Raw genomic sequence first — 15,853 nt, 5'->3', positions numbered from 1 at the left:
TCACTGCACAAACTCCTCTAATGAGGCCTGATAGTTGCACCAAAATATGGGTAATACAAAGTTAGAGGACAGTTTCATACTATTTCATTTAACAGAAAGATATAATAGTAGGTTCACCCTGGGGCCTGTAAGCTTCCCAAACCATGGGTTGTTAGCCAGATTTATAGTACCAAGAATATGTTTCCTCCAGTGAGACATAGCTTAAATCTAATCAGAAAACAATTGGTTACCACATAACATTTGTACCACTGCTGTAACCATGGGCATATCTTGCCACACCAAACATAACTTCTTAAAACTTCTTTATTAATGGTCTTTGTTGATCATAAAATTTTATCTCAGAGTCAAAATCCCATCAAGTAAAAACATTACTATGTTATTCTAGTTAGTATCTTGCTTCTTCTACTAGATTATAATTTTGTGTGCGTGCGTGTTTTTAAGACAGTGTTGCTATCTAGCCCAGGCTGGCCTTGAACTTCTGATTCTCCTTCCTCCTCCTCTCAAGTGCTAGGATTGCAGGTATTATTATGGCACCACCTCTGGCTTTACAGTGTACCTTCTAACGAAGCAGGGAAAATGTCTCCGTTATTTGGGTTATATCCCCTTGAGCCTCGACTGATAACTCTACCTACACAGAGCACCCAAATGAGTAATGAATGAATGAGGAATGATTAGTTGAGTTAAGCATATCAACCTCATTAAAATAGCATAGATGTTCTTTTCTATTATAAATCAATTTTATTTTCATTAATGTGTTGTCTGATACTAAAATGCTTGACAATAAAGTGACTGTTTTTAATATTTGCAGGACTATCTCAAGCAGGTGCTGGACATTGATCTTCATGCTCAGATCCATTTTGGCAGGGTTTTTATGAAGCCAGGGTATGAAAATAATTTTATCTAATATATTAGGTTATTTGGGTTGCTTTAACTAGTCAAGTTTTAAATGTTTTGCTTTTACACTTTTTATTATGGGTATTCATTTTAATAAAGACTATTCTAGTACTAGAACCCTTATATGTGTAGTTCCAGTTTGAAATAAGATTTCATATTGTTAATCAATGAGTTTGGTATAAACAAAGCAAAGCAATTTTCTAAATTTGTTTCCTTTTTAATTACCATGTCTAGTACTTTTCTCTCTCTCTCCCTACACCTTCATTCTTTGTAAAAACAGTTTAGCATGAAATTTCTCAAATGTACATGGAAGTAGAAAAACAATGCACCCAAACAAATGTCCATTACTGAAGTCAGTAACTACCATCATGTATTTATATCTATCTGCTTTGTCAATTCCCCAACCTCTTTTGAGAGGGTGGAACCAGATTGTTTTAAAGCTAATTCTAGCTTTAAATTTAATTTTCTTAAATCATAAGAACATTGACCTATATAAATACAATGATATTGTTTTATCTCACAAAAATAATTTTTCATATTACCTAAAAGCCTAACCAATGCCAAAGTCTTTCAAATGTCAAGAGAAAGAATGCTTTTTAGCAATGGTTATGAGTCACCATGTAGTGGCTGGGAATTGAACTCAGGACCTCTGGAAGAGCAGCCAGTGCTCTTAACCACTGAGCCATCTCTACAGCCTTGAAAGAATGCTTTTTAATAAATGTTCTAATTTAGGATTCAAGTAAAGTCCACTCATTTTGCACTTCCTGATTAAATCTCTAAACTTTTGCTATTAGATTTGGGGTGTGGGGTGGTGATTTTGGTGAGTTTTGGTTTTGGTTTTGATTTCTGCCATTGACTTGTTGGAGAAAGTAGATTACTTTTCCTGGTCTAGTAGATAGAACTATTCTTCCTTGGATTGTTACTAAACATGTTTCTCTATCTACTACCTGTAGAGACCTAGGTCCAGAATCAATTGCTTCACATAAATACTTCATAATGGTGTTTAACAGTAACTCCCATTCTTTCCAAGAAGAAAGTAAAATAACTATACAGGAAGGTTTCCATATTTCTTCAATGCTAATAACCCTCAAGAAGGGACTGGTGGGAGAAGGCCCTAGACTGTAAATCCTCAAAGAATGTCCAATAATAATGTTAATAAAACACATCTGGTCTTCAAGTAAGAAAGCTGCCCTCTTAGGTCCTTTGTACTCAGTACGTCTGAGTACCTGTTCATAACTCAGTGTATGGAAGGGTGTTATGGCACATGTCCAGGATGTCACAGAGAACAGAAACAATTTTTTAGCTCAAGATTATATTCTGATAGGGGCCCATATGAACTGTGAGAAAGAGTGGCATGAGGGCTTAACATTGTTGTAAGCTGTGGGAAATAAAGCACATTTTTGAACCCAGGTCCCCAAATATCAGCCTGCTCTCCTGACATCCCCAAGGTTTTTTTCAGTATTGGTTTCAGTTCTAAGACAATGATTAGGCTTTGCCTTCATAATTTAACCTCATTTAGTACAAAGCCAAGATTAAGCCCTAAAGGGACTAGAATGGTTCAGCCATTAAGGAAGGGCACATACTGTTCTTGCAGGTTCCCAACATCTGCATGGTAGCTCACAACCATCTACTTCTTGCTCTATGAGACCCAAGAACCTTCTTCTGGCTTCTGTAGACACATGGCATGGGCATGGTGCACAGACATATGTTTGTGTGCTATCTGTGGTGTTAAACACAGCTTGTGGTGGTGATTTACTCTTTTTTTTTTTTTTTTTTTTTTTTTTTGGTTTTTTCGAGACAGGGTTTCTCTGTAGCTTTGGAGACTGTCCTGGAACTCACTTTGTAGACCAGGCTGGCCTCGAACTCACAGAGATCCGCCTGCCTCTGCCTCGCAAATGCTGGGATTAAAGGCGTGTGCCAGCAACGCCTGGCTACTCTTTAGTTCAGTATTTACAACCCTCAACTTTAGGAGTGCTTCAGTTCCTCGTGTTTCTTCTTCTCCCCTAAAGCCTTTTCACTTTGGGACCTCAGTCAATATATAAATCCTGTTAATTCTGATTCATAATTTTCAGTATGTGTTGGATTCCAAGAAAATTGCTTTTCAGAGCTAATACACTTCCAGCAACAAGATCCTTGTTATGCTAATGCCTAAGAGTTCTGTTGTAAATACAATCTTGTTTTAAGTAAGTACTGTGGAGAAATTACCTGTTAGGGTGTAAAGGAAAATTTAAAGGGCCCTTATACTTGATATTGGCTTTAAATACCATTATCCATGAGCTACTTTGCTACAACAGAATTTTTTAGAAATTTTGGTGATCATCCTTTAACTGGCCAAAATCTTAAACTTACCTAAATGTAAAAAGAACTTATAGGTAATTTGTTCTACTTCTTGATGGAACAAAAAGAAACACAAAATCAAATAAGTTACCTTTGCCCTTTCCACATAGAGCACTTTCCAAATACAATTATGTCTTTTATTTTATAGAAAAAGATACTTAGGCCGGGCGATGGTGATGCATGCCTTTAATCCCAGCACTCGGGAGGCAGAGGCAGGCGGATCTCTGTGAGTTCGAGGCCGGGCTGGACTGACAGCCTCCAAAACAATACAAAGAAACCCTGTCTTGTAAAACCAAAAGGAAAAGAAAAAGATACTTAGGCAACTGAGGAGCAGGCTTAGTCAGTAAAGTGCTTGCCACAGGGCATGGGGACCTGAGCTGAGATCCCAGCAGCACATCAAACATTGGCAGGAAGTAGAGACAGAAGGATGCCAATTAATGAGCTACAGATTAGTGAGAGCCTTCCTCAAAATCTAGATGGAGAGCATAGAAGGCACTTACTGCCAACCTCTGGCCTCCACACGCGCGCGCGCGCGCGCGCGCACACACACACACACACACACACGCACACACACACCACTTAATATTAAAACACCAAGCAGTTCAAAGGAAAAAAATACTTAGCCCATCATTATTCAGATCTGCCCTGGGTCGTCTATAGCAAGTGTAGTTGTTCTCAAGAATGCTTCTGAAATCTTATTGTCAAACAGTAATAATCATTGCTGAGTTGCCAACCTAATCTTGTTCTAGTGTATAGCAAAGAATTAGGAAGTAAGAGAAAGGAAAAAAAAAAGTAAGAGAGAGAAAAAAAAAAAAAGAGGTCCCAAAGTCCAAGTACTAACTCTATTATAGATTATCCCATGCTGACTTTTTTTCAGCATTAAGCTTTAAGTTAAAATGACCTTGGCTCAAAAATCTTTATTTTTACAAAATCCTAGTAGCTAAGTAAGATTAAGCCAAATTTTTAATATCTCTTAGTTTCAGTTTTCTTATCTACCAGATACTATGACAAATGTCGTCTATTGCTATAAAACGTAAATGAAATAATGAGTGTGTTACATAAATGTTACCCTTAAATAATAATAAATGATACTGTCATTATTGATGATAGAACTCTACAGCTTTGGAAGAACAGAAGAAAGAAGCACGAGAACATCGCAACTTGAAATTATACTTCATAAAACAACCCAGTGTCCTTATGAACCAAATCTAGCATCACTGTATTATAACAGATTAACTATAAGTCATCCAGAATGCTACTGTGACTAATCATAGTAAACAATAATGAGTAAATGAGCTGGAATTTTTGTTTTGTTGTTTTTATTTGTTTGTTTGTTTGGGTTTTTTGTTTGTTTTGGTATTTTTGTTTGCTTGGTTTGTTTTTTCGTTGTTGTTTTGTTTTGTTGGTTTCTTGTTTTGGTGTTTTGAGATAGGGTTTCTCTGTGTAACAGACTGGGTGTCCTGGAACTCGCTCTGTAGACCAGGCTGGCCTCAAACTCAGAGTTCCACCTGTCTCTGCCTTCTGAGTGCTGGGCTTAAAGGCGTACACCACCAGTACCTGGCTGAATGATCTGTTTTTAAAGATCAACCAAGAAATTAGTGAGATGAATCATCAGATAAAGGCACTTGCTCCCAAGTCTGATGACCAAAATTTGATCCCGATGGCCTAAATTTGATCCCCATGACCCATGTGGGTGAAGGAGAGAATACACTCCCATAAGTGGTCCTCTGACCTCCATAGATGAGTTGTGGCACACACACTCCCACAGTAAATAAGTTAAAAAAAAAATAAAGATCAACCTATAAAATTGGCAGTAAAAAAAAACATAATTATTTACTCTTAGGAGGTTTTAATGTTCCCTGAGAAGTATGAATCACTCAGGTTTAATTAATATATAATCTCCATGGCCAAAATTTTATGTGACAATGGGGGAAGGGAAGTCACTATTCTCAACTGCCTACTTCATACCATGTACCCCTCTCGAATTTTCCATGAAAGTTGATGTCAGAATCTTGAGAAAGGTTGCTTTAGCTTTGTTCTATCCATAGAATTTTGTTTATTTATAGTTCAAAAGCATCTTTAATAAGTGGGAGGTTTTTTTAATGTCTATTGCTGAGTGTCAATTTTTAAAAGATAAGAGGGGCTGTAGAGATGTCTCTGTTGTTAAAAACACTGGCTGGAGCCGGGCGTTGGTGGCACACGCCTTTAATCCCAGCAGAGGCAGGCAGATCTCTGTGAGTTCAAGGCCAGAGCGAGTTCCAGGACAGCCTCCAAAACAATATAGAGACACCCTGTCTCAGGGGGAAAAAAAAAAAACTAATTCAGGTCAGAGATACTCATCTTGAACAAAGATACTTAGAAATACTTCATCAGTCAGTCTTCTGAAAAGACTTTTAAATCTCCAACGAAAACACTGGAAACAATCATTAAGTACAGGGATGTGAACATTTGAAAACATCAGAATGTGAGATATGTTCCTGTGGCACTGAGAAGAAGAAAAAAATGTAAGGTACAGAAAATTTGGATACTTGAAAATAGATGGTACTAAAGCAATTGATTTCAGAGTAGGAAAGTTTAGAGGCAAGCCAAGAAAAGAGTTCTATGTGGTAAGTGAATCACTCAACAAGAAAATTAGAGCACTAGATTTACCTTTGGTTGCATAGCAATCACAAACAAGTACACTCTTTTTTTGTTTCCAGCTTACCAACAACATTTGCAACTTTGGATATTGATGGTGTAAGAAAAATTATTTTTGCACTACCAGGTAAGAATCATTAAAATTGTTTCCTCTTTTTTCTAGAAAAGTGACCAAAAAAATTTAGGCTTCTCAGATTGTCAGTCTCTAATCTACATGACTTAATTTATAATCTGAATAGCCTTACTAATTGACCTTCCCTGAGGCTAGTTTTTCATCTATAAAACAAGACTGATATCTAGTCAAACCAGAATATTCTTCCAGGACACAGTCCTTAGCCTAAGATGATAGCCAATTATAAGTGGGCAGTCTAATTAGACCTCACAACTAGAAGTACTGTCCAACATGAAACTACTAGTCACATATAGCCAGGTATGGCAATACACATCTGTAATTCCAGCACTCAGGTGACTGAGGCAGGAAGATCATGAAAATAGGCCAGCCTGGGCTACATAACAAGACCTTGTCCAGATGCAAACAAGCACAGCTGTGCTTCTGGTCTGGGGAAGGGAGGCAGAGTTGCTGATCCTGGTATACCTCAGCCAGCATTCACATGTCACCTGTCTTACATCACGTTACCGCCTAACTCTCTTCAAGCCAAAACCTGAGTGCTAAGCTGTAGAAAACCCAAGGTAGTCCAGTTTCTAAGAATTCGTCAATTCCGTTTATTACTTGCAGCCATACATCTTAAGTCTTTGTGAATCTTAATAAATTTTAAAGAAGTTTAGTATTTTATGTACCTACTTGTTAATTTTTAAAAACTATCCTTTTATATCTGCAATTCTAATTCTGGTGGGGCTGAGACAGGAGAATCGCCGCAGGTTCAAGGTCAGCCCTGGCTATAAAGTGCTAGTCTTAAAAAATAGAATCCTTCCCAAGTCCCCATTTTGTTAACAGCAATTCTTCAGAAAAGTAAAAATTATTTCAGACTCACAAATCTCATGGGATTCACAGATTTATTTGCTTTTTATATCAGTGAATCTCAAAATAGAATTATTTTTAAAAGAAGCAGACAGAAGAATTTTAACATTTAAACTCTGTCCATAAGCATAAAAATAAACTTGTGTCATACAGAAAATATTAAGATGTACTGTAAGTAAAGCATCCTCAAATATCTATGGCATATGACTAAATCTAGGATCCTTAATGTTCCCTCAGATACTCTGAAAACTGTTCTATGAAAAATGAGGTACTCTTCCTAGCTTCATTTTTGTCTACTAAAGAGACAGCTTTTTCCATAGGTGTGATTTAACATACAGATTAGATAGACTATCAGTGATACTAAAACAAAGATCATTATTGTGAGAGCCCATTTCTGATGATATATCAATGTTCCACAGAAACTACAAAATTAAAAGCCCTCTTCAAATCACTGTTTTTATTTGAAACACTCTCCACTGAGCCTGATTGAACCAGAGGAGGGCAGCACCAGCTCACATGTCCAGATCCTACATATAGCAAAGGTGTTCCTTTTCCAAGGATTGCTTTCTGGAAGACCATGTACTTAAAATTTTTCACCTATCTTATAGCCAGTGTAATAATTTCACATACAACAATTTTTAACTTTTTAAAATTACATGTTCACTATAAAATCATGGAAATTGGGACTGACAAATAGCTCAATCCATTAAGGTACCCGAGTTTAATTCCTTGGATACACATGGTGGAGAGAGAGAACCAACTCCCACAAGTTGTGCTGTGGGGCACACACACACACACACACACACACACACACACACACACACACAAAATTAAATTAAAAATTAAACCTTTGAGCCAGGCAGAGGTGGTACGTGCCTTTAATCCCTTTGCAAAAGGCAAAGACAAGTGGATCTCTGTGAGTTCAAGGCTAGCCTGGTCTACAGTGGGTGTTCCAGGACAGCCTCCAAAACAATACAGAGAAACCCTGTCTCGAAAAACCAAAAAAAAAAAAAAAAGACAAAAGATTTTTTTAATGTAAGATTCAATTGTTTATTGTCTGTCTGTTTAAGAATCATACTTTAATGGAAAAGACTAAAGATTACAGAATACAGAATAATACACCAAGCAAACTGAAGTCAAAAGCAAGCAAGAGAACCTATAGCCTTATGAGACAAAGTAGACTTCAAGCCAAATCAGACAAAATAATAAAGGAAACATCACATGTGAATAAAGGAGCAATCCATGAATAAAATATGATTATAAGCAAATATACATCAAATGTTAATGCACACAGTTTCCTCACAATTGTAAGTCCCAGAAATCCAAAACTCAAGGTGGCAGCAATGCTCCTCTCTGATGCCTTCTCTGTAGTCATCTGCTGCCTGTGAGTCCCATGGCCTTGCCTCTGACATGCATACTTCTGCTGCCTCTTCTGCTTTCTACAGGGATGGCAGTTCTACTCCATTAGGACCCAATCCTGAGTCCTCACTGAGCATTAGTCAACAAGGCCCTGTTCCTGAGCTCAGTACACTGAGCACTGAGCTTTCTTGTGGGACTTCAAGTTGCAGTTGACGCCATCTTATTCATCTTAAAGTTTTTACAGCTTGAGTCATTTGGTTATTTGGTTGTGTCTGAATAAAGATGGTTATAGATAAAGTTCCACGTCTGTATTTTGACTTATTAAGAGTATGTTGCTTCTCATGAAGGCAGTTCAGTGTCTGCCTCTTCACCCACAGCCACACATGTGCACACACATGCACTTGGAGGTTAGCAATGGCTTTCAGTGCAAGGCTCTCAGGAAAGCATAAACGGTTTCTAAAAGCTGAGTATCAGATGTCTTTGTATTTTCATGGAAGACCAGAAGGTTCAGTTCTTACCCTCTGTAGATGTGGTTAACCCTCCCTCTGTTCTGTCATTCTGTTGGGTTTGGGGTGATTCAGAAGAAGTAGATAAATGGTGATTCACTTCTATCACGTCCTGTCACACCTGGCTGTATAGACAGATATAATTGTCTGACAAATCTTTATGTGGTATAATATAAATAACTATTTGGTTGACTTTCAGGGAATCCTGTATCAGCTGTGGTCACCTGCAACCTCTTTGTTGTACCTGCACTGAGAAAGATGCAGGGTATCTTGGATCCTCGGCCAACCATCATCAAAGCCAGGGTAATGTTTCCTATTTGGTTTCTAGTGATCAGAAACCAAAATGGAAGCCTAATAACAATTACTAACTGCCCAAAATACATACCTATAATTTTATATTTGTTTTCTCATAAATGTATTAATAGTCTCCCCTTTGTAATAGAAAATAGAAGGGAAGATTCATTTTTATGTCCCTCAGACATAAATAAGGTTGGCTCAGAAGTACTGGCTGCTTTACCAAAAGACCAAGATTGAATTCACAGCACCCACATGCAGCTCACAACTATCTCTCACTTCAGTCCTAGGGGATCTGATGCCCTCTTTTGGCCTTCTTCTCAAACATTGTATATACATGGCATACGGGCATACACAGGCAAAGCACCCATATACATAAAAATACATAAAATGTTTTAAACTTAAAAAGTACTTAAAGAATCCAGAGAGCAAGTCTTCAAACATCTAGTGGGTCCTAAGAACAAACCAGCAAACAGAAAACAGTCTGTACCACTCACTAGACCTGTGTGGAGTAAGAGGTGAGATGGTTTCCCCAGTGAAGTTCATAGAGGACAGATGTTAACCTGCTTGCTTGTATGTGCTTGCTCTTCAAAAATTTCAAAAGGGACAAAGGACTAAAAGACTGGCACTTCAGGAGGAGAAGCGAATGTACTTTTCAGAACAGCATGAGTCAGACAAGGGCTATACACTACAGTAAGAGTCCCTTTCTCTACCCACACTACAGATTTAACTTATTACTCAACCAGTTATACATTTTCTGTATTACTAACAAATGACTTTCTTGACATCATAACCTATAGAACCAAGCTATTACTTTTCAAAAGCTTTAAAGTAATTTATATATGACACAATCCTATGCTTAGTGGACCAAAAGAATATAAAACACAGAAGAGGGGTTGGAGAGACGGTTCCATGGTTAAGAGCAACTGGCTGTTTTTCCAGAGGACACAGATTCAATTCCCAGCATTCCCATGGCAGCTCTAACTGCCTGCACCTCTACTTTTAGGGGATCTGAAACCATCACACTGACAACATGAATATGCATGAAATAAAAATAAATTATTTTTAAAAATAAAACACAAAAGAGGAAACAGTGATAAAATATTATTCAGGATACATAGTGTAAAAACATCTAAAATGCTGGCACACACCTTTAATCTCAGCACTCAGGAGTCAAAGGCAGGCAGATCTCTGAGTTCAAGGCTGCCTGGTCTATAGAGTGAGTTCCAGGACACCCAGGGCTGTTACACAGAGAAACCCTGTCTCAAAAAAAGAACACAAACAAACAAAGAATCTAAGACAACTGGCAAGATAGCTTGGCAGGTTAAAAGCGCATGCTGCCACGCCTCACACCCTGAGTTCAATCCCTGGGACCCACTTGGTGGGAGAAAACTGACTTACTGAAAGTTGTCCTCTGACCCCAACACGAATGCTGTGACACTTGCGTGTGCACACAGACACATATATGTAAAATAAAAGCGTTTTTTGGAAATCTAGTGAATCAGCAGTCTTAACATTGGTACTTTTATTACTGGAGATTTGTGAATGAAAGAAGATAAAAGCATCTTGTTTCCCTAAAATACCACTTAAAATCACCTAGCCAGCCATAGTGTCCTGTGTGTCAAATCACCCCTCCCCAAAATGGAGCTTCCTTTCAGTAATCACAGAATTGTTAACAAAGTAAGAAACAGAGAGGTGGAAGGAGAAGAAGGAAGAAAGGCCAGTGTGAATGAAAACAAATTATGATCAGGTCAAAAAGCCAAAGTCCTTACAGATTTACACAGCCAACCCAGTAATGGAGAATTTATTGCATTCACACTTGCTAAGCTGAGGAAGTAGGAAAAATCCATATTGTTTTAAGAGACACATGGCTTATCCAACACTGCAAAGCTCATAGGAATCCTTACATTTATTTCATTTTGACATCTGCCATCTCTTCTTTAAAATTGGCTGCAAAATAGCCATATAAGTGGTTCCTGCAATTTAGCACTAGAGAACACACACAGAGAGAAACTAAGAGGAAAGCACAAAACAATTTAGGAGCAATAGGAAGCTATGCTGCCAGCAAAGAATATATAAGCAACATCAAAAGCCTATTTCTTATACACTGAAAATAGTTTTATAAATGAGTAGGTGAATAATGCCTAGCACATATTAAATCTACAATGAATACTGGTGGATGGTTAGTTTTTGAATTTGTTTATTAAATCCACCTCTTTTCCTTTGAATAGTGAGATATTGCTTCAGTTTCTCATTTCATAGGTCCAGGATCATTACAACCCATAATAATAGACTTTACCTTTTTCATTTGTCTTTTCCCCCCATTGTGAACACTGACTTCCTAGCATTCTTCTTTACAATAGCAGTCAACCCCTGGACTTTATGCATTGAAAACAAGATAATAGTATAATGACAAGGATATTACCTATCCAGACTCATTATATTCTCTGTAGTTCTAAGAACTGATTAGGTGACCTAGTTAAATTTCTTTGCCTCTTTATGCTGTAGTTGTCGTGTGATGTAAAACTGGACCCACGCCCAGAATACCACCGGTGTATACTGACTTGGCATCACCAAGAACCACTGCCCTGGGCCCAGAGTACAGGTCAGTCATTCATACCTGTACACCCACACAGGTGCTTGGGCACTTCAGAAACAAACCACAGAGATGCCTGTGTACTCTGAAGAACAAACCACAGTAGCTACTATGTCAATCGTGTCTTCTCCTTGGTGATAATGAAATGGATAGTTGTTGTACACTTCTCTTTTTGAGGGGTTAGATGAAATAAGTTATTCTTGATGTTTCTTTATTTCACTGAGTCATATTTTCTAGATAAATATTTGAAATATACAAATATAATTATATATTTTGATTAGTTCAAGCAGCCCTCTGAACATGCCTGGTGAGTAAAAAAGAAGATAACAGTAGCTGTGTTATCCTGAAATGTGGGGAGAAAGCCAAATCTACAGTCCGATCTTTATGGACCCTACTACCTCCTAGGTACTAGTAAACTTTAAGGACAAAGCCTTGTTGATAATTCAGAGGTCTGGCTCTGAAGTAGAGAGCTCTCAACTCTAAACCTTTGTCTCCAACTTTTCCAGTCATATTTTGCCCAAATTTTGATGCAGTTCCACAAAAACTGTTACCTGTTTTAAAAAGACTGTGTGTCAACTGCGAACATCCACTTACAGTGATTCAGTTCATGAGCCTTTGTCATCACAGAGTTCTGCAGGAAAGTTGGCCTCCTGCCTAATTAGCAAGACCCTAGGCAGCATACCTCAGACTTTTGCATCTTGTAGGAGTTAAATAAGAAGAGTTCATAAAATGACCACAGAGCACCTAATGGAAGCTGCCATTACTGTTATCCTTAAGTTTCTAAAAGGCTTTATTTTTATACAACTATAAATCCACCCTGAAGTGAGAATTTTTGTAGCATTTTGAATGGCTATAAAGCACCATTTTATTCTTTAAAAAATATCTAATATTTGTTTTTAAAGTTTCGATGAGAAGGTCAAGGATCTAGGACGTGCATTTTTCCTGAAAAGGTGCTGGGAAGACTGGTCATCTCTGTCCTTGGAGTCCTGTGCTCCATTTGCTGGCCTCTCCATATGTAGTTCCTGATGCTTGTGCTGCAGTAATGACAGTATTTCCTTCCAGGTAATCAGATGAGCAGCCGTCTGATGAGCATGCGCAGCGCCAATGGATTGTTGATGCTACCTCCAAAAACAGAGCAGTACGTGGAACTCCATAAGGGCGAGGTGGTAGATGTCATGGTCATCGGACGGCTATGATGGTCAACAACAGGAGAAAGCTTTGATGCATGTCCACATATCATTGACTGTATCCTGTAATATGCAACGGCACAGCTAGTTTTTCTGATCTGGATAAAAGTTGATCTGTATAGTCAACATCTTGAACTATATTTCAAATGAATTTAAATACCTTTTAAAGAAAAAAAACACCTAAGAATAAATCTTAACAGACAACTCTATTCTGATTATATCAAAGCAAAATTTTCCTTTCTTGCAAATTGCTTTGTGTGTTCAATGCTAGGTCTGATAGCGATAGCTTTTAGTAGACAGCGGTAGGTGCCTGCAGAACTTGTGTTTTTCTCATCTTTAAATACGACTACTTACGCTCTTAATCAAGGCTGTCTGCTTATTTATACTAGTGTAGGCAACACTTGGATTTCCCTTCTTAGTATGCTTCATAACTGCTTTACAGAGAGCTTTTGCTTGTTCTTTATCATGTATCTCGTGTTTATGTGCACAGTGCCAAAAGAGGAGTGACTGCGCGGAGGCCCTGCCCTGCCGCGAGAACCATCCCTGCCGAGCACCCAGGGAAGGTCTCACTGTAGCAGCCTCATGGCACAGAACTCGCAGGCAGTAACTGGATACCTTTTATTTGAACAAACAAACTGGGGGAAAATGCTTCCTTAAGTGCTGACAGCCTTTTTAACCAACACATTTAAAATTGTACAGAACAAAAACAAAATCAAAGACTGATCTTGTACAGATATTAGTGTTACCAGCATTCACGTGAAAATCAAGAGCAAAAACAAAATAATGTTAAACAACTCTGTACCATAACATTTTCTGTAATGATACCTAAACTTAATGAATAAAAAAAAATCCTTGGTCATTATTTAAAATGTAGTGTGCTGGCCTTGTTATTTAGAAAGAGAAGATAGTCACTCCATCCTGACAGAACTTTGCCTAGGTAAAAGAATACTTAAGATAGTCTGCCAAGGCTCACAGTAGAGAGACTTAAATTGTGGGCTGATACAACATTGTATCCTGCTGTACTGTTTAAAAAGTAGCATTGGGGTCTGTTAGTAAGTAAGAGAACTTCCCATCTGCTGTTTATACTGGTGATGGCTGGATAAACAGTAAGCCTAGCTAAAGGAAAGATGCTTTATTACTTAGTAGAATATTCTTCTTTTGTATACCTACTTTGGATTTGTACAGTTCTTTGAAGAGAAGGGAAAAATAAGTTATGAATCAAACCTTCAGATGAGTGCCTGGAATTTTTGTGTTTGTTTTGTTTCCTGTGGCTGGGTCTCACTCTGTAGCCCTGGTTGTCCTGGAACATGATTCACCTGCCTCTGCCAACCAAGTGACGGAATTGAGAGCGTGTCATCACAGCTGATGTTAGAAATTTTTAAATCATGTTTGAAAGAAAACAGAAATGTGGAGGTGTGGTGCCCTTTGGAAGCATGCTCTAGGATTACTCCCCTTCACCTTTTCTTTGTTTGGTTTGGTTTTTCTAGACAGGGTTTCTCTGTGTAGCCCTGGCAGGCCTAAAAATTGCTCTGTAAATCAGGCTGGTCTCAAACTCAAGAGATCTGCCTGCCTCTGCCTCCTTAGTGCTAGAATTAAAGGTGTGTACCACCACCACCTGGCTAGGATGTTTCTTTTAACAAAATCTTCAAGATATTTTTCAATTGATATTAACAGGAAGACTCTATGTTCTGTAGAGTATGCTTAGTAAAACAGACTAAGAAACAAAGTAACACAGCACAATGGCAAAACCTGTGTTATGGTGGAAACTTCATCCCAGCCCCTGGCATCCATATACCCAAAGAATCTAGGATGTTATGGTGGAAACTTCACCCAAGCCCCCCCTCCACTATTTTCTTCAAAACCCTGCTGCATCTCAGAAAACCACAGAAAATAGACAGGTAGTTTTCCAGTCTCTTTCCCGTTTCCTCTCTGGGGGAGCCGGAAGACCATTGGGAGCTTTTTCTAATTAGTTTTGATTTTGTCTGATTTGGATTGCTGTGTCGGCAGAGAAACTTATCAGGTTGCAAAAACTTTTCAGCATGTACTTTTAATGACATTTGATATTGGGGGTTAAAATAATAATATGTTCTATTGATTTTCTTCTATATATACAGCTGAAAAAAAGAGTCAATAGAGGTCCAAGGAAGACACATAGTTAGTTCATCTCAGAAATAAGCACTACTATGTGTGTAGCTACAAAATAGACCATACTACTACTCACAGAAACGAATGGAATGACCTAACAGCACCTGTACTCCCATCAGGGAGAAAACAAAACCTATGCAAGGAAGTGTATTGTATGTTTCATAATGCATGACAGAGTGTGCAAACTGTAACAAAAACCATACTGCAGTCTTAGTTAGAGAGCTCCAGAGTTCATTCAGAGTCCCCAGTCCTTAGAATTTATGGCATATGGAGGCTCACATGTAAATATGTGCAGTGAAACATCAAGTAGCACCTGCTGTATGCCAGGCATTGTTCAAAGTCCTTCCTGTTGTCTTTCATGACACCCTTGTGATTCCTATTACAGATAGAGAGACCAGGGCAGATATGTATCCATAGTCACAGCTAGCACATAAAAAAACAAGATTCAAAGCTGCAACCATGGCTTGAGTCCACTGAACTATGGAAACAGGTTGGTAGGAGATAGGGACAAATGGGGGAGTAACATCTGTAAGACTCAGACTAAAGTTCTTGAATACCAAGTGAAGGCATCTGGATTTATTCTAGGGTCAAAGCTGTTGGAGAATCTTGATCAAGGACATATAATCAGAACTGAACTTTTAGGTGGAATATCCTGGAAGCTGCAAGAAGATCTGGTTCAACTAGAGGGAAGTGGAAGAGCCCACTTTGGATAAGATGAGCCAGAGGAGCTGATAAGGAAAAGACACAGGTGAACTCACGGCTGGAGAGAACAGTGGGAAGCATTTATAACTGATACAAGTTCTGGAGAGGAAGCCAGAGAAAGAAGAAATGAGCCCAAGTCTTCAGTTAGAAAATGTTAGACAACTAATGAGAAAATCAGAAAAGTACATTTTGTGGATGAGCATTTAGAAGTTCTGCT

At 38.3% G+C, this 15,853-nt stretch overlaps 1 protein-coding gene and 1 long non-coding RNA gene across 21 annotated transcripts in view; one reads left to right on the top strand and one right to left on the bottom strand.

The window, feature by feature from the left end:
• The window catches only part of Gphn (gephyrin), a 364,069-nt gene extending 350,411 nt beyond the window's left edge, over positions 1–13,658 (top strand). For all 20 annotated transcript variants that reach the window (XM_040742859.1, XM_040742856.1, XM_040742855.1 and 17 more), the window contains 5 exons: positions 809–882; positions 5,931–5,995; positions 8,912–9,015; positions 11,515–11,611; positions 12,665–13,658. In XM_040742859.1, the coding sequence (XP_040598793.1) occupies positions 809–882; positions 5,931–5,995; positions 8,912–9,015; positions 11,515–11,611; positions 12,665–12,798 (474 nt within the window). In that variant the 3' untranslated portion in view covers positions 12,799–13,658. The remainder of the gene's footprint in view (positions 1–808; positions 883–5,930; positions 5,996–8,911; positions 9,016–11,514; positions 11,612–12,664) is intronic.
• LOC121139320 overlaps positions 7,884–15,853 on the bottom strand; it is a 28,041-nt gene continuing 20,071 nt past the window's right edge. Inside the window, exon 3 of the long non-coding RNA XR_005876253.1 lies at positions 7,884–12,852. This is a non-coding gene — a long non-coding RNA (uncharacterized LOC121139320). The remainder of the gene's footprint in view (positions 12,853–15,853) is intronic.

This window comes from Mesocricetus auratus, unplaced genomic scaffold (assembly GCF_017639785.1).
Source record: "Mesocricetus auratus isolate SY011 unplaced genomic scaffold, BCM_Maur_2.0 Super-Scaffold_15014, whole genome shotgun sequence".
Classification (NCBI taxonomy): domain Eukaryota; kingdom Metazoa; phylum Chordata; class Mammalia; order Rodentia; family Cricetidae; genus Mesocricetus; species Mesocricetus auratus.
Note: the sequence above shows the minus strand (reverse complement) of the source record. Positions and strands in the feature narration are given on the sequence as shown.